This window comes from Tauraco erythrolophus, chromosome 17 (assembly GCF_009769465.1).
Source record: "Tauraco erythrolophus isolate bTauEry1 chromosome 17, bTauEry1.pri, whole genome shotgun sequence".
Taxonomy (NCBI): domain Eukaryota; kingdom Metazoa; phylum Chordata; class Aves; order Musophagiformes; family Musophagidae; genus Tauraco; species Tauraco erythrolophus.
The window spans coordinates 6,674,187-6,692,570 of record NC_141481.1 but is presented as its reverse complement, the minus strand read 5'-3'; the positions used below and the strand labels follow the sequence as shown (position 1 = coordinate 6,692,570).

At 40.8% G+C, this 18,384-nt stretch overlaps 2 protein-coding genes across 3 annotated transcripts; one reads left to right on the top strand and one right to left on the bottom strand.

Annotated features, from left to right (window-relative positions):
• Positions 1-5: 5 nt before the first annotated feature.
• ERI2 (ERI1 exoribonuclease family member 2) lies at positions 6-6,381 on the top strand. Of its 2 annotated transcripts, none has more exons than XM_086622385.1 (8): positions 6-28; positions 258-397; positions 654-781; positions 899-1,055; positions 1,604-1,704; positions 3,998-4,079; positions 4,737-4,825; positions 5,035-6,381. In XM_086622385.1, the coding sequence occupies exons 1-8, from the start codon at positions 6-8 to the stop codon at positions 6,379-6,381; spliced, it is 2,067 nt and encodes a 688-aa protein (XP_086478511.1). The 2 variants fall into 2 exon arrangements, with proteins under 2 accessions (XP_086478511.1, XP_086478510.1); XM_086622384.1 differs by having other exon boundaries at positions 258-445; positions 621-781.
• Positions 6,382-7,172: 791 nt separating this feature from the next.
• On the bottom strand, positions 7,173-16,416 carry LOC104377947 (acyl-coenzyme A synthetase ACSM3, mitochondrial-like). The gene is made up of 13 exons (XM_009984841.2): positions 16,249-16,416; positions 14,618-14,828; positions 13,692-13,899; positions 13,311-13,454; positions 12,312-12,468; positions 11,291-11,370; positions 10,814-10,937; positions 10,209-10,289; positions 9,425-9,526; positions 8,213-8,340; positions 8,005-8,104; positions 7,412-7,531; positions 7,173-7,259 (listed from the first exon to the last, which is right to left on the bottom strand). The coding sequence occupies exons 1-13, from the start codon at positions 16,414-16,416 to the stop codon at positions 7,173-7,175; spliced, it is 1,710 nt and encodes a 569-aa protein (XP_009983143.1).
• Between the last annotated feature and the right edge of the window lie 1,968 nt (positions 16,417-18,384).

Below are 18,384 nucleotides of genomic sequence, written 5' to 3'. Positions count from 1 at the left end.
CGGAGATGGCTACCAAGCGCCTGGCCAGGTGCGGGCCGCGGGGCGGGCACTGGGGGCGGGGTGTCCCTCCCACTGAGGGCCCCGAGGGGTGGGGGTGTCCGGGCGAGCGGGGCTCCGCGCGAGGCCGGGGCGCCGGCGGGGGGCACCGGCTGCGGGGCGGGGGCGTCCGCCCGGCCCAGGCGCGGAGGGGCAGGGGGAGGGCGGCCCGCTCAGCGCGGGGGACGCTGAGGCAGTGCCGGTGCCGCTGCCTTCCGCAGGCAGCTGGGGCTGGCGCGGAGCAGCGCGCGGGCACGGAGCAGCGCGCGGGCGGCGGCGGGGCAGCGCTTCGCGTACCTGATCGTCGTCGACTTCGAGGCCACGTGCTGGCGGGACGCGCGGCGGCGCGGCCCCGAGATCGGTGAGCGCGGCGGGACGCGGCTGCGCGGGCGCGGAGCCGGCGGCGGGGAGGGCGGCAGCGGGGGCGCGGCTGCGGCGGGGCGCCCGGCGGGCTGGCGGTCACGGGAGGCGGCTTTGAACGTTGTGTCTTCGTTGCGTTGTGTTCCTTCTAATTCCTGATGTTTCAACCCCGGTTCGAGGCAAACGGAATGATTTCCGTGAACAGCTTTAACCTTCCTGGCTTTGCGTTTGGGGTTTTTTTGTTTGTTCTGTCACAGTCGAATTTCCAGCAGTCCTGTTAAACACTTCGACGGGAGAGATTGAATCGGAATTCCACACGTATGTCCAGCCCCAGGAACATCCTATTCTCTCTGAATTTTGCACAGAACTGACTGGCATAACACAGGTATAATTGCTATTTAGCAGTGTTTTTTTTTTTAAACATGCCTTTAAAGAGCTAAAGAGAAACACATCTCAAAAGAATTTCAGCACATACTAATACAAACTGTTCTGTTTCATAAAGGCTCAAGTTGATGAAGGGGTCCCTCTAAACATTTGTTTATCACAGTTTTTGAAATGGATTCAAAAGATACAAAAGGAGAAGAAAATTATATTTGGTTCAGATATTCGAAGTTGTTCTACTTCAGAGGCAAAACCATGTACCTTTGTTACCTGGACAGGTAAATAAAACGTTCATTTGCTGTTCTGCGGAATAATACACATAAAAACCAAACACTTGGTGGTGCTAGTGGGATTGCGTCTTCATTTCTACAGAGCCAAAATCCTGTTATTAGGTATTAAAAATGGGATAAGACTGAAAATACGAAATCCATGGAATCCTGATGTGTTCACTACATCTTTGTCTCCAGGGTCTGACATCATTACATGTTTCTGCTTTACATACAGTGAACTTCATCGCCATTCTTGATGAGTCTCAATGATTTAATGAGGTCATTAAGATCTCAACCAGTCGTGAAGTCATTCTTTACTACCAACAGGCATTCACGTATCGTGATGTCCCGTTGCAGCATCTCTAGTGCTTTTCATGTAGAAAGACTTCATTAGCCTGTGCTAACGAAGCCTGTTAGCCTCTGCTTCCTGTCCAGCAGTACAGGAAACTACTTGTATGTTGATGGTATGTCCCTTTATGCAGATTTTAAGCCATGTTTATGTAGATTTTAGAACAGTTCTTCAGTGATGGATTATTTGTGGTATTTTTTTTCTGCAGACTGGGACCTGGGTGTGTGTTTGCAGTATGAGTGTAAAAGGAAGCAGCTGCGAAAACCTGACATTTTAAATTCCTGGATTGATCTCAAAGCAACATACAGGGTAAGATAGATAGACTGTGAAAATTTATACCCACATTATCTCAAAGGCTAACTGTGTCTGAGGTTACAAGACAATATTGTATGTTCCAGTGACTAGAGCAACCCATTTGTTCTCTTTCCATGTTGTTATTGCTCATTAACAAATTGCATGCCCTAGAACTGCGTGAATGCTAGGAAAACAACCCGGTGTTATTGTTGATAAATGAATGATAATCCCAGGAGTATTTTTCGAGTTTCCTTTCCTTTCCTCTTTAGTTTCCTTTCCTTTCCTCTTTAGTTTCCTTTCCTTTCCTCTTTAGTTTCCTTTCCTTTCCTCTTTAGTTTCCTTTCCTTTCCTCTTTAGTTTCCTTTCCTTTCCTCTTTAGTTTCCTTTCCTTTCCTCTTTAGTTTCCTTTCCTTTCCTCTTTCGTTTCCTTTCCTTTCCTCTTTCGTTTCCTTTCCTTTCCTCTTTCGTTTCCTTTCCTTTCCTCTTTCCTTTCCTTTCCTTTCCTCTTTCCTTTCCTTTCCTCTTTCCTTTCCTTTCCTTTCCTCTTTCCTTTCCCCTTTCCTTTCCTCTTTCCTTTCCTTTCCTCTTTCCTTTCCTTCCTTCCTCTTTCCTTTCCTTTCCTCGTTTCCTTTCCTTTCCTCTTTCCTTTCCTTTCCTCTTTCCTTTCCTTTCCTCTTCCTTTCCTTTCCTTTCCCTCTTTCCTTTCCCCTTTCCTTTCCTCTTTCCTTCCTTTCCTCTTTCCTTTCCTTTCCTCTTTCCTTTCCTTCCTCTTTCCTTTCCCTTTCCTCTTTCCTTCCTTCCTCTTTCCTTTCCTTTCCTCTTTCCTTTCCTTTCCTCTTCCTTTCCTTTTCCTCTTTCCTTTCCTTTCCTCTTTTCTTGTCCTTCCTCTTTCCTTTCCTTTCCTCTTTCCTTTCCTTTCCTCTTTCCTTTCCTTTCCTCTTTCCTTTCCTTTCCTCTTTCCTTTCCTTTCCTCTTTCCTTTCCTTTCCTCTTTTCCTTTCCTTTCCTCTTTCCTTCCTTTCCTCTTTCCTTTCCTTTCCTCTTTCCTTTCCTTTCCTCTTTCCTTTCCTTTCCTCTTTCCTTTCCTTTCCTCTTTCCTTTCCTTTCCTCTTCCTTTCCTTTCCTCTTTCCTTTCCTTTCCTCTTTCCTTTCCTTTTCCTCTTTCCTTTCCTTTCCTCTTTCCTTTCCTTCCTCTTTCCTTTCCTTCCTCTTTCCTTTCCTTTCCTCTTTCCTTTCCTTTCCTCCTTTTTCCTTTCCTTTCCTCTTTCCTTTCCTTTCCTCTTTCCTTTCCTTTCCTCTTTCCTTCCTTTCCTCTTTCCTTCCTTCCTCTTTCCTTTCCTTTCCTCTTTCCTTTCCTTTCCTCTTTCCTTTCCTTTCCTCTTTCCTTTCCTTTCCTCTTTCCTTTCCTTTCCTCTTTCCTTTCCTTTCCTCTTTCCTTTCCTTTCCTCTTTCCTTTCCTTTCATTTCCTGACATCTTTTGCTCTGCTTGCTCCCTAACTTCCCTGGTTTTGTGTGCTCTTACTGCTGCCTTACATCACTGCGTAGAAAATAGTCACCACCATCTGTTTAGAGGTACTTGAAGGTCTAGCACGTGAGATGTACTTGGACCAGAAAGTGTATTCTGAACAGCATGAATAATACTGAAAAAATGAATGTGTCTTTTATTACAGTTTACACTGCAGTAGAGTTTTAACTTATGGGGCTAACAGCACCCTGCGTAGTCATGGAAACTTTCAAAGGGTGATCCAGGAGTCTACCTGTCCTGACACTTAAGAGTTTAGGGTCTTAACCTAGGGACCAGAATTAGCTCTCTAAAGACACACAGTGTGAATATTTCCCCTTTCTTGTGATCAAATGAGACACTGGGAGTGAGTAGCAATACTTACTTTTTCTCATTTAAAAAATAATTTATTATATCTATGCCAAAAATATTAATGCCCATGCCTTTGCAATATGCAACAGTTTAAATATCTCGAGGTATTATGTATAGTTATTGTATTCCATGCTGCGCTGTTAAGGCCTGCATCAATGTAAGCCAGAAAGTGCAAATGAATGACTCCTGAGCGAGGATGGAATGGATTAATTTAAGACCGAGAGAAGGGATTCATGGTGTTTTCCATTCCAATTTGTTACAGGGGAAGTAGTTTGCTTACACTTATTTATCCCAACTGTAAAATGAAGATACCTGACTTGCACAATTGTCTTGTAAGATTTATTATTCATAAGGTGGTATTTCTGAAATGGTTTTCACTTCTCTATGAAGAGGTTTTGAAATGCTTTATGTTAAGCACCCGTGTTTTTTTCCTTAGGCCTTCTACAATAGGAAGCCTAATGGGCTAAGTGGTGCTTTGCAAGATTTGGGGATAGCTTTTGCAGGACGGGAACATTCTGGTAAGTGGGATATGATGATCCTCATTTTAATATATATATTTTTACAAAGCTAAATAGCTACTATTCAGCTTTAGCTAGCGAAACTAAACTAGCTACTAATGGCTAGTCAGTAATTTAAATAATAACTATTATTTTCAGGTTATGCAATGTTCTTTCCAACAAAAACATCAAAACAAGAAATGCTTCAAAATCAGAGCTTGTTATTTTGAACCTCACGCTTTATTTCTGAAATCTCTCCCAGTGCTACTGAGTGCATGTTCAACAAGATCCACCTCTGAATCGCTTGGGTGCAAAAGAAGAGGTGGAGGAAGCATAAAACCCCTTGATTTTACCTGATACCTCTGAAGAGCATAATAGTGTAAGAGAATACCAGCACAGTATGATTATTTTAGGACTAATAAAACAGAGCAAGGATTTTAAAAACTGTGGGTATATATTCAGTTCTATGGATTGGTCCTTCAGATGTTTCAGCACAGGGAATTTTTTAAATTTTTCACTTCCACTTCCCTTTTTTGAACTAGATAACTATGTGTCAGGGTTCTGTGAATCCCTGTCATTTGTGTAAAGCTTACCAAGATTACATTTTTCCTCTAATAAGAACTATCCCCAGTAGTAGCTTAAAAAAAAAAAGACATTAATATAACCATACTTTTGAAGGGTTGGATGATTCTCGGAATACTGCTCGGCTTGCTTGGAGGCTGATTTGTGACGGATGTGTGCTGAAGGTTACTAAATCTTTGGATAAGGTTAGTAACTACTTCGTATCTTCTCTTCTACTTCTCTGTAGCCTGGAATGCAGATGAAAGGTGAGCTATTCAAATAATAAACCCATCATCTTGACTATGAATTGAACAGAACATCCCTAGGCTGATGCGCTTATTAATTTTGTGCATTGATTCCTAAAATTTCTGGGTATTCAGTTTATAAAACTTTCTTTTGTTTATGGACTCCCTAGGCACAACCAAAGACTAATTTAATTTCCAGAACTCCGACTATAAACTTCACTGACAAAACTCCACTGGGAAGTAACAGCAGACCTGAAACATCTAGAGATGAAACTCGCAAAACAAACTTTCTGGCTGAGAAAAACCACAACAGTATTGCTGGAGTTAAGATAAATTCTAATGTACAAACTAAAGAACAACAGACAACTTGCACTGATTCTTCTGCAGATGTCCACATTGTACCTAGCAGCAGCTCAAGGACTGAGTTACATGCTCAAGCCCAAAGCTCTTTAAGAGCATCCACTGACAGATTTCCTGTTCCTCTTGAGCAGAACCAGCAATCCCGCAGCACTGTGTCAACAGGCATTCAGCAAGGACTGACCAACGGGCAGCCTCTGAGTACAGCCAGGTATGGACCCCCAGCACACAGCTCAGGACTAGTGCTTGTCTCCACTACCATCTCCTCAGTGAACGTCTCCAATGAGGATATCACTACTAGTTCCGATTGCTTGTCTCTGCTGACTGACTGGGAAGATGTCGCTTTAATACCAGAATCTCAGTATGAACAAAATTCAGACGGCGTTCAATTCAAAGATGACTCAAATACAGATATTTTAACAGTGTTTGAAGAGAAAACAAGTTCAAAACAGTTGGCTGTGATGAGTTCAGATAATCAAAGTTTGGAGAAAACTGTAGTGCCCATGGAACCTCTGAAATCTATCATTTACAAAAGTCCTGATACTACTATCTATAATGTAGGAACAGTACAAAGGCAGACTTCAAATTTTTCAGCTTTTAAGTTACCATCTGCAAAGGTAAATGCCATTTCAGCACAATCAGCATTACCTGGAAATTATTCTACTCATTCAGAGGCTTCTAAAAGAAAACCAACTAGTCCAAAAACATTCCCACCAGCAAAAAAACAGTCTTTTGCTGTATATCAAGAGAAAACTGCGTCTTTTGATCATTCCTTACCTTTAAGAAGTTCAAATTTGCCCAAAGTGTCTCCTGCCATTCTGAACTCCACAGTCAATTTGAATCAGTCTGTAAGAGCTGTGAGAAATGGAAAACAACCAACTCCCCCTCTGTGTAACTGTGGTCGAAGAGCTAAAAAACTGTATGTGTCAAATACTGGTCCAAATCATGGCAAAGCATTTTTTTGCTGTCCTGTTGGCAAGCACGAAGGTAATAAGAAAGGTTGTGGATACTTCAAGTGGGAACATGTGCTTGTAAAAGAGAAATCTAGTGGTCTCACCCTGAATGCAGATGCTTTGTCCTCTCTTGGAACTTACACTAGTAATTTAGGAAATTCTTCCAACAAAAAATATTTGTGTCTTAGACCCTCTATGAGAACTTGAAAATTGATAATTTTTTACGTCTGAATCTTAAACTCAGTAAGTTGGATCATGCTTAATATAATCAAGACAGTCAAATGATGTCAGATACATGTTCTGAGAATTGGACAAAAATGACACTGCTTGGTTAACATAGATAGAAATGGAAATTGCTCAAGCATACAAAAACATAAATATATCATAAAGTATCTCGTTAATGAAGTGTGAGAGACCAAACTATTAAGCGCTAAAATTAAAGTATGAGTAGCCGTTGCTACAAATCTTAAATTTCTGCTTTATCATGTACTTTAAATTCTTTACTAGTCTAGTCCTTAAAGAACATTTTAATGATATGGATTTTATTTACTTTTTTTTCCTAAATAGACTTTCTATTATTATTTCTAAATAATAATGATTATAACTAACTTTTAAAATGTATTTTGAAGTTGTCACCCTTATCAAAAGTGATTCTTGAAGCAACAGTGCTCTCTTAAACTCCTACTGTTTTTCTGTACTTTGAATAACAATAAAGACGAAACGCTGGTGACACTTCATTAAATACTTTTATTTAACACACATCACCTATTGCACTCTTGACTACATGAGTTTCCCATTTCATTTGTATCAGTCTTCCTGCTTTTGTACTATTAGCTATTAGTGTCACACCTGTGACAGTCAAATGCTGGGAATCAGGTAAGAACATATTCAAACCTAAACTAAGAAGGACATAACATAGAGTAAAAGACAATATTCTACTGTGTAAATTTGAAATATCTTACTTTGTAAAAAATCCTGTAAGAAAGCAACAAGTACTTCTAATATTTTCTCCACTCCTTCTGGCGCAGTTCGTTTCTTCTGATCTTCCCGCTAATAGTTTTTGGCAACTGTTGAACAAACTCCATCTGTTGGGAAAGGGAGGAAATTGCAATACAAAGTAAGATACAGTTTACCTAAATTCTTCCTTTTTCTTAACCTCGGCGGCATAGGCTTATAAGCCACATAACAGTTAACACTGTTATGGTAGTGAAAAGTATTTGGGTATGTGAGCACTCGCCTTCCGAGGATACTTGTACGGAGCAGTAACTTTCTTAACATGGTCTTGCAGCTCTTTCATAATTTTTTCTGGATCATGTGAAGCATAGTCAGATGTTAAAACAACAAAGGCTTTTACGACCTAAAGAAGTGACAGAAGCAATGGTTTAAATGCCAATGAAACAGCATTACACAACAGTTAAGGTCTGAAACTTTAACCAAACATTTGTTGACAAACTGCAGAACAATGTATAGGGCAGGTACAGAAAGCTTTGCCAAGGTCTGTGTGCACTCGCTATTGGTCTGGACTGTGCAGGCAGTTTACATACATTTAATAAAGATGAAAAACTGTAAGTATCTGAATGACAGGGAAAGCTTCAAATGGTGCTTTTGTTATATTGGATCTGGGGCAATTGCCTTGGTCGTTTTTTTTTTTTTTTCCAGTGTGGATCCTCTGGTGTCTGATAGAGTAGAAATGGCATCATGAATTTATTTAGTTTTAATTTTAAGAAGAAAAAAAAAAAAATCCCTGGATAGATAAATCCCTTGGAAGTTGGGCTTTACTAGCTCTGGTATGCACAAAGCCATTTAAATATATAAGCTTAACTTGTTTACCTCTCCTCTGATGGGGTCTGGACTGCTGACAACTGCTGATTCCAGCACTGCAGGATGCTCTACGAGGGCACTTTCTACTTCAAATGGTCCAATACGGTATCTTTAAAATGGAGGAAAAGGCTTTTAGTAGTATTTGATAACACCTGAACATAACCACATCGGAATGATCTGTGTTATTCTATATCTATGTTAATCAGTCTTAAATTACCCAGCAGAATTAATGACATCATCAGCTCTTCCAACAAACCAGAAGTATCCATCCTCATCCATAATCCCCCTGTCTCCAGTGACATAAAAATCCCCACGTATTGTTGCCTCTGTTTTCTCTGGATCATCCTAGGAAATATTGAATTGCATTTTACATGAAAACTACCTGAAAAATACATGAAATTGCATTCTAACTTATTTATCATATACATTATAGTACAGTCAAATATTCAAAAATTTCAGCTTTTCACACTGGTCCATACTGTGGTCATGTCCATCAGATTCAAGTGGGATATTAATAACAGAGAATTACTAATTCATTACTGAGATACAAAACTAGGTATAAAATTCATAATTTGCAATAAATTAATGAAGTTTCACTACTTGTGACTGACTTGAAATTGTAATATATTATGCCTCATGGCTTTAGGAAACACTGAAGGTCGCAGAAACATATAGGCTTATGGAACTGAGAATTTGCTTTTAGGTGATTATCCTTTAATGACTTTTTCCTTTGTATTTCTAGCATCTAACCTGAGATATCTTTTTTTCACCCCAGAAAAGTTTTGGCTCAGCACAGCACGATTAACAAGTACTCTTTCTCCAGTAAATGCAACTGACTTCTGCAAGAATTTTTCTATGCAGTATGCATGGTGTTCCTTTCCCACATGCTCAGTACTACTCAGAAGACTTGACTCTAGGCTGAAATTATCCATAAAATTAAATACGGTTTCCTGGTGTCAGAACTGAAAGCACTATGCGTTTGTTTTACTGGTTGTGGGACTGAAAATTCCAACCAACATTGAAAAAAGTTGAAAAACTTTGCCATGCGTGAAACACTCCATGAAGTTCAAATCTGGAGGGAAGGGATTTATTTGAACAGTGTCCTACTTCTCAGATGGGAGTTCCAGCACTTAGGCCAAAGAGTATTTTGGGATTGGGGGGTCTGTCAAACATTTCCCTTTCTATCAAGGAAATGGCAACCAAAAGAAAGTGGTTTTTAACTTGCTAGGCAGGACAATCTCATCCAACACATAATTGTTTGTATAAGCAGACCAAGCATCTGCAGAAAAAAAAAAAAAAGGAAATTCCTCTTTCCTCCCCATAGGTTTTCAGACTGGTAAACAGAGTATATGTAAATGAAATGGGGCATTAGATTCCTTGTGACAGAGATTTAACAGAATATCTACTTTAAATGTAGAAATATTCTTACAGCATAGCCAGTGAAAAGAAAAAACGATCTTGTAGGTTTTACTCTGATGGCAATATCTCCTTCTTTTCCAGGAGGCAGAATATTACTGTTTTCATCTATAATCTAAAAATAAGAAACCACAGTTTTATTAATTTGGAGCAAAATGAAAAAGCATTAAGTTAAGATTAGAGAATCTTGGTGCGCATTTAAAACACATAATCAAAGTACTTGTTTTATTGGGAAATGATTTGGAGCAGTAGGGGGTCTTACTCTGACAACTGAAGTGGAAGATTATTACTAATCCACGGTACTTTGCTTTATGTCTTTTATCTGAGGAACGCCAAGTACTACGCAAACATGTAATGAAGTCAGTAGGACCCCAGGGAGGATCACACGTAACGGAGTGGGAAAACTTAAGAACGGAAAGAAAGATACTAAAAATATCAACCCATATTGCAAATTGATCTGTTGCTAGACTCTGCTCCAGCAGTTTTGTTATCTCCAGGAAACAACATTCACTTCCACTCGTCCTTAACTCAGCAATTTAATTTCTATCCCTGCCTTAACGTTTGACTGACTGTCAGTCAGCAGTCAGTTGTCATCTATGGTGGTGAAGACGGTGCAACAGGGAAGTCATATTGCTTATTTTGCACGCTCAGTTTGGGGCTGTAGCATGCATTTCTTCACTCTTTCATGCACTGCTGAACGATGGTACATGGTACAACTCCGTGTTAGAGCTTTCAAACCTCTTTAATGGGAAGTGATTATGCAAGAGAGAGAGATTGAGTCACCAGAGGTACAATACCTTGACATCATACCCTGGAGATGGCTTTCCCATAGAGCCAGGTTTGATTTTCATTCCCTTAAAATTTCCACAGATCAGCACCTGTAAAAGTGTTGGGTTTGGGTTTTTTAAAAATTAAACCGTAGCTGGTATATTCAGTCTTCAGCTTAGATTTAAAATACTCAGCTAATATCGTGTTTCTGAGAAACACTAATTGTCCTCATAATAATCATATATTCAATGATTAAACTTCCAGAAATAAACTATGCCCCCAGAATCATGCCCACAGTACCAAATAATGTCAGTGACTGGTCTAAAGATAGATTTTAAAGCAGAATTTGGAATGCAGTAATGAGGAATATACCCCTTTTGTGTTAGTGCCCGATCCAAAGCCCACAGGGATGAAAAACAGTCCTTGGATTTTGGATGAAGCTGTTAAGATTGTTCCCTGACTAACAAAAACTGTGTTTTTCCAGTGTTGCTTACTGCAATTGACTTTTTGCCTGCAAGTCCTAACTGCATATAATCATTTTAATAATTTGAATCACTTTTTCTTGGCAATCTGAATAGAATTTATTGCTGTACCTGTAAAGCATACATTTCTACATTTGTAAAGCAGAACATACTGTTTCTGTCTGTCCATAGCCTTCATGAATATCCAGCCCAGTCTGAGCTTTCCATTCTTCCATCACGTCAGGGTTGATTGGCTCACCAGCACTCACGCAGTGCCGCAGGCTTTTGAATGTAGAACTTAGTGGGAAAGAGAAAACAAATAATTGGCAGTCATCTATCTGCTAAGGCCCATTTCACTACTGTATTCCTGTATTGTGGGGTCCTTTCTACGTGAGAACAAAATTTTTACTGGGTCCTATTCATTCAATTTGAATTGTATTGTGTTGAACAAAAACAAACCTGAAAAAAAAAATGGTTAAGCTACCCCTAAATCTTTATTCTGATGTTGTTCCTAATACGTAAGTTTCAAAATGTTGAGAAATACATGATCTGAGTTACTGTTACGCCTTTGTAAATTTGGAATAAAATACGAGCATTTGGTCCACTGTTTTGATCAAATACACCGACAAGGATACTCTGCTTTTGCTTACCTGGACAGTTTATGTTGCACAAACATTCGATAGGCAGTGGGAGGAGAACAGAAGACAGTTATGGGAAATCTTGACAGGCTCTAGAGAATTTAGAACAAAGAAAAAGTAAATTTTGCCAATACACTGAAACCTGTGAGGTCCCATCTTCATTGTAAGGGATAACGTAACGATCTCTGCATCCAGCTCACGAAACACTCAAACAGAACATGAAGTGTCCTAAAAGCAGTTAGTTCCGTGCTTGCCAATGTACAGCAGTTACACTTAACTAGTTTCTTCTTCAAAACAGAATCTACACCATTTTACAATTAGTTCAACACACCAAAGTTTTTTTTCTCTTGAAAGTTCTACAGTTTCTGCTGCAGAATGTCTTAATAATTGCATTTTAAGTAGAAAACAAGTGAAACCATAAGGCTACTTTTGTAGATGCTCTGTAAGTGTACAACTGATAGCATTCTTCAATATATCCTAATATTAACCAGCAATTTCCAGTCATCTAATTAACATGGATATGACGATAAAGTAATTTAATGCAAAAGGAAACATCGTTGTCTTTTTCAAATGATGAAGAGGTGTGTGTGGGAGATGTAAGAGAATATAATGTTTGTGCCTTTTGTTAAAGAAATTCAACCTTGCTGCCTCTTCGCTCCTCAACTTTGAATTACATGGTGCAGGCAACTGACATTCTCATTCATCTGTTATTGTCACTTATTTTAATAACAACATCAAAGCGCTCCACAAATCCCAGAACAATTCCTTGTGTACTTCGCTTTTAGGCCTAATAATGGATGTTTGCAGATTTGTGCAGTCAAATCCAAATGAAACTCTCCGGATATCCAATATGCTTTTGTTTTGGGGTATGTATTTGCAGCACTCACTACTTAATTAATTGGTTGCTTACTGCCTGGTGAAAGTTCTAACTGTGCTGTGGTGCTGCCCCTGTGCAGCGCCACGGGAAAGGAAAACCCAGGAAAGACCAGCCAGGGAGAACAGTGCTGTTTGTTGCTGGGCTTTCCTCACCTACCTCAAAGACAATGCTTGGGTCGAAGTGTGGCATCTTATGTACAAACACACATGCCCCTTGAATCCATGGTGAAAAAATACTGCTCCAAGCTGACTTTGCCCAGCCCGTATCTGATGTATTCCAAAATATATCTGAGGAGGTCAAGTCCAGCCAGTACCTGGTAACACAAGGAAACGGTCCACAGTCTCTATTTGGCAGGAATAAGGCAAATATTAAAATATCAACAAGAGATGCGCCAGTGAAGCAAATCCATCACTGGTTGTCTTGGGTAAATGGCAATTAGAAATAGCTGAATTTCTCAGCAGGAGTAAGTCACAGCATAGTGAGGATGTCATCAGGATAGACTGATGTTGCATTTTTCTAAGGTCAAAATTTTACTGATGGACAAGCTAACCCCACCTCAGAAGATGATGTTGTATGAATAGGTATGAGATTGCTGAACTCATTTTTAGGCATGAGGATATTTCTCTTGTTTACTTACTTCTAGTTTGGTATTTTCTGATTTGTTATTCTTTGCCTGTTAGAGTGAAGTGCATTGCCATTATCGATTTTATAAACAACATTGCTTTATAAGTTCAAAGATTCTGAGCCATCAGCACTTTGTTCCTGCAGGAGCTGTGTCTAATCCAGACACATAAATTCAGATCCCTAACAGACCCACGTTTTTTTTCCTTTTTATGGTACAGACTTCATAAACTTGTGCTGATGTTCAGTTCACCGGCAATCTACTAACTACACACAATGAAGAACTCACCAAAAGTTAAACAAAATGTTAAAAATAAGCTAGTGACTATATGACTGCTACATTCTGTATACACTAAGGCAGCTGGTCTGAAACTGCCTTGTTTTATGGAAAAAAAGCCCCACTTTTGGGGATGTAAAACAACAGCTGTTTTTAAACTATCGAAACAAAAGTTTCAGGTAAAAATCTTGTGTTTCTCTTCCTTCTGCTATGTGATCAGCTACAGAAGCATGTCTGATTTAAAGTGAGATCTGTACCTTCCACTTACTGTGAGGCCAATACCATAGCTACAGTGGGAAAGTTCAGCCATTTTTGGAGATCCTGTAGTTCCACTGGTAAAATAGATGGCCATTGGATCTTGACGCTTTGTGGTCACACATTGGTGATCAGAAGAAGCATTTCTTAAAATAAGCAAAACGATGAATAAAGTGATTTTAAAGTATGACTTACACATTTTTGAAAATATTTAACAAAAATAACTGTAGCAATCAAAAGTGTCACAAACAGTGATATTTTTCCACTGGACAGTTCTAAAAGCTGAAAATGTTTCGGCGTATGTCAACATTTCCTATTCAAAACAAACCACGGTGCCTTTCTTTCATTATTGCTGTGGCACTTTCATAGTGGTGGTTACTCACTTCAGGAGATCTTTAACGTTCAGCCATCCTTCTCTGTGTCCCTCTGACACAAGCAACTTCAATTTCAGGGACTGGCATTCAGCCTCAACTGAGTCTACAGCTGGTGCCACAGAATCATCAGTGATGATACACTTTGCCTTGGATTTCTGTAGTCGATGAATAATGTCTTTTGCTGTCAACTGCTGTGTGCCAGGAATCAAGACAGTTCCTAATGGGAAGGAAGCAGAATGGAAGAACAGTCTCAATGTTTACGAATAACACCTGTGCCTACAAGCAGACTTTGTCTTTACTTTGTTCTTTTGAGTGGACAGAACTGTACTAAAAGCAAGACTTGGCCCTACATTTGTAAATATACTGATTTCTTTGATGGAAATACTGCAGCTATTAGTTAGCAAATACCACATTGATCATGGGACAGCAAAAAAAAAAATCACCAGAATAACTTTCCTTCTGAAAACACTGGCCCTGGAGCATGCCATCTCTCTGGACTTGACTTCTTTACTGGTAAACATAGCTGTTGCCTCACAAGGAACACTGATAGTGCTTGTGAGGCACCAAGATATTCTGGGTTGTAAATACTGGGAAGCTGAGTACTTAACAGATTGCGCTGGGGAATACGTGAAACAGTTAAGCATGGGCTAATTTCACCGCTAGTTAGCAAGAAGGTGCGCTTGTGATCACAAGTGCTGGAAATAGGAGAATGACAGAGGCACATGGAATCACAGAAGGTTTCCCTAACAGCTAGAGCATGTGCAAAAGTCTTAAAAGCAACATGAAGAAAAAACTTGGCATGAAGAATGTTTTCGACCAGCATGACACTAGTTCATCCTCATTAATATGTTGGTAGTTCTGAGTGCATTAAACAGCAAGGATTGGTTTAAGCCACAATTTCTGTACCTATATACCATTTCTGTGCTTTTACTAACCTGTTCTCATGCAAGCCACATTCACCAGCCACCACTCCGGGATCCGGGGCAGAATCAGAATAACTCTGTCTCCCTGTTGCAGACCGCAGGCATCCGAGAGTACATTTGCCATTTTCCTGGACAGCACTCCCAGCTCCTCAAAGCTCCACCTCACCTCTTCTCCGGCACCATCTACCCACCAAAATGCTGGGTTTTTAGACTTTTTTCCCTGCTATAGAACAACAGGGTACAGTATAAATGCTTCATTTTAGAAACACATTGCCTTTAAGTCTGAGGAAGAAACGCGTTCATCACCTATTCAGCACTGGAGAAACCTGAGATGCAATAGAAATTTGCTGCTGATTCCAAATGAGGCAGAGAACGCTCTCTTAGAAAGAACAGCCTATAAACATCATTTAGGAAACTAAACTTGAATTCCTTTCCTAAGCTCTTCATTTGACATTCTGAACAGGTTTACAGTAATCAGCACAGAGAAAGAAGAATCTTTTTGGTTCAGGTCACACCAACAAAGCAGCTGATGAATGTCGGTACTTCTGGGTTGTGCCGCAGAGTTTCCTGAGCCCTCAGAGCTCATTTTCAACTTCATCTGGAATTAGGCCTCTTTGGTACTTCTGAAAATTAAATCAAAGTTTCAAAAGCGTAAGCTCACACAGTGGGACCTTTAATCAATGTCTCACCTAACTGATGTGTGAAGTGTGATTTGAAATGTATGTATACAATGTGTGCTAAGCAGTAGCAGTGTAGTAAGTCACTTCCTGAGAAAAAATTCACTGGGGCAGCAAGAATATAACACCTTATTATCTTTTGAAGGTACAAGAACACTAAGGTTCATTTTCAGGGAAGTAGATTTTATCTGTGCACTTCAGAGGGCAAAACGTCTTCTCCAGAGGCTGTTCCTTGCTCTGCTTACAGCCTGCTGAAACCTGTTTTTCCTGCAAAAGGAACGATTGTGTCAGACAAGTGATACCTCTGCTCTGTCCTTGCTGCCAGGCTGAACGTAACTGCCTTTAGCCTCTTGTCATGAACAACCTGAGCCTGCAAAACCAGTCCTACATCCACAGAGATCAGACCTATGTAGTAAGAGAGGTGACAGACCTATACTCCATATGTTTTTTCTATACTCCCTTTCCTTGCAAAGAGCTTATGTCTGGTTTGGGGTTCAAAATTGTTCAGTTTTGTAGATTCTAAGTCCCTGGGTGCAAAAGCTTTCACATTTGGGATAGGTGAGTGAGGTTTGACATTACATTGTATTTATTATTCATTTTACAGGCAGGTAATGAAACCCACAGAGACCAAGTGACTTCCTGGCACATCCCGGTAGGCTGCGTGTCACGGCTGATAGGGGAATTGATGCAAGGTTTAGAGTGGTTCAGTTCACAGTCTTGTTTATGAGGCACCTATTTACTCACACTCAATCTCACTCGAGTTACTGATTAAAGGAAAGAACAATTCAGACTCATGGACAGGACAGCGTGTGGTTTAAGGGATTTACATGTCCAACCTGCATGAGATGATCACCAGATTATAATCAGAACATAATCTCAGTGTCTTGGTTATTGGATTTGTCACATACTCAGCATTAACAACCAGCATTAAATACTTCAGCATCAGAGAAGCCAAGTAACTCTTACCTTTTCCACTTCGGTCCATCTGTCCAGCACATCTCTTGCAAAGTTGAAGTACTCTGGCACCTCTGGTCTATACTGTTGTTTTATGGCTTCGTAACTCAAAGTGGCATGAGCTGGGTAGCAACGGCTGCAAAGCTGGAGAGATCTTCTCAGGGGAGCCCGCAGGGACATAGCACTTGGGATCTTCAGTAAAAAATGCGCAGCCGCAAGAGACGTAACAGTCTCTTCAAGGTTATTCCTTACTGATTATTTCTCCAAGAAATGCTACAGTGATACAGATACAAACTTGGTATTAGCCATGCAGTTTCAGAACAGCTTTTACTACTACACAGTGGAACACACTGGCACAACAATGTCAACTGTTAATTGCAGTAACTGCTGAGGACAGTTCCAGTTGGGCCATTGCCTGGCCCCTCTTCTCCAGTGACCATCATGCAGCTGAGATCCTGACCCTGCATTCAACCAGCAGCGTTCAGCCCTGTCACTGTGGCAGTTTTCCGTAATTCACGTTCCTTTCCTTCCCACAAGCCCCACTAACCTTGTAGATCATGTTTTAGTTGCCTGGTTCAGCAGAGAGGCACTGAATGCTACCCAAGCACTTCAACCCTGACTTCTGCAAATGCGATGTTTGCTGCTGACTCACAACATAGAAGTAACAGCGTGGACCAATATGTTGCACAGATAATCTAGCAATCATGCATTAATTACTGGCTGACCACAGTGTCACTTGGTACAAAGATATTGACAGGTTTTCTAGTTTATCAGCACTGGGGATATATTGGTTGCCAGGAATGAAATGAACATAGCAAAGCTCTGAAAAGATTCTAAGTATTGATTTTTTTAAACATTATTTTGATGTGTAGTCAGCAAAAAGTGCCACTTTATGCGACAGGGAAACTTTAAAAGATTCCCTGAAAAAGGATCCAAAATGCAAAGCTTTACTTCTCAAAAAGAGTTAACTTAGCGGGAGGTCTGAAAGCTCCAAAGTCATTATTTTCATGCATTGTCAACTGTCCTTTATTTACAAAATACTATAAACACTGGTAGTTCCTCATGGAATTAATAACTATCCAGCTGTAAAATCATGTGATTTTAGTGATTCAGTGAAGCAAAGGGACGTTTTTTAGATCTGTAACATTCAGTCTGTGTACGACAAACACAGGAGAGAAACCAAGCCAAATGAAAGACAGAGAGGGACAGGGAGAAGAGGGAATGTGGACAGACAAGAGCCAAATCAGCACTACTCCAGTGCCAGACAGCATCCTGGCCAGCGGTTTGCAGGGGTGGGTGGAGGGTCAGCTACCTGGTCAGAAGGCTGACAGTCCCAACTTACTGCCGCTCCGCCTTGCACCGAAGCGGAGCCCTCTCAGTGCTGCGATGTGCCACGGCTTTGACTCCTTACACAGACCTCGGACTCCTGGCCGCACGCCTGCTCTTGCACCATTACTGTGACCAGCAACCAACTCCTGTGTTCCTTACGTGTACTTTGGACTCACACACAGGGCAGCTGAGTCCAGCACAGTGAGAATTGCTGACAGGTTTCTGCAGAGCTCAGAGTGGAGGTAGAAAGTTTGAGTCTCAAATTTCTCCTGTTTCCTTCTCCTCCTCTCTTCCCACCGACCAGCCCCTGAAGGAACACAGTCATAAGACCTTGCTACAGCCAAATCACATTTGTTACACTCTGGCTGGAGCAACACAGGAGCAACAGTCTTGCGACTGGCTTTGCAACTACACCGCTCAGCAGGTAGCTTGGGGCTCCTCAGGTAACCACAGCAGTTCAGCCACAACAACAGTGAGCACCAATTCCTGGGATGCTGCAGCTGGTGCCTAGACCAGGTTTCTTAATCCCTGGGAACTTGTGAGGTTTTTGTAAGAGCTCCGCCTCATGTTCAGAGAACATACAGTTATGTGGTGCTCCAACATTGGCGCCTTCTCTGCTCTGCTTCTATGGGAGAGGGTGGAGGGAATGTGTGCTACCCCCTCTGCCATCCAGGCCACAGCCCAGCATCACTGTGGGCACGACTGTGCCATTGACATGTGCCTCTCCCTTCACCCTCTCCTGGGAGGATTTCACTCACTGGGGAGCGAGTGACAGTCTTAGCTTACATCGAGGCATCAAGATGCATAAGAGTTTGGCTG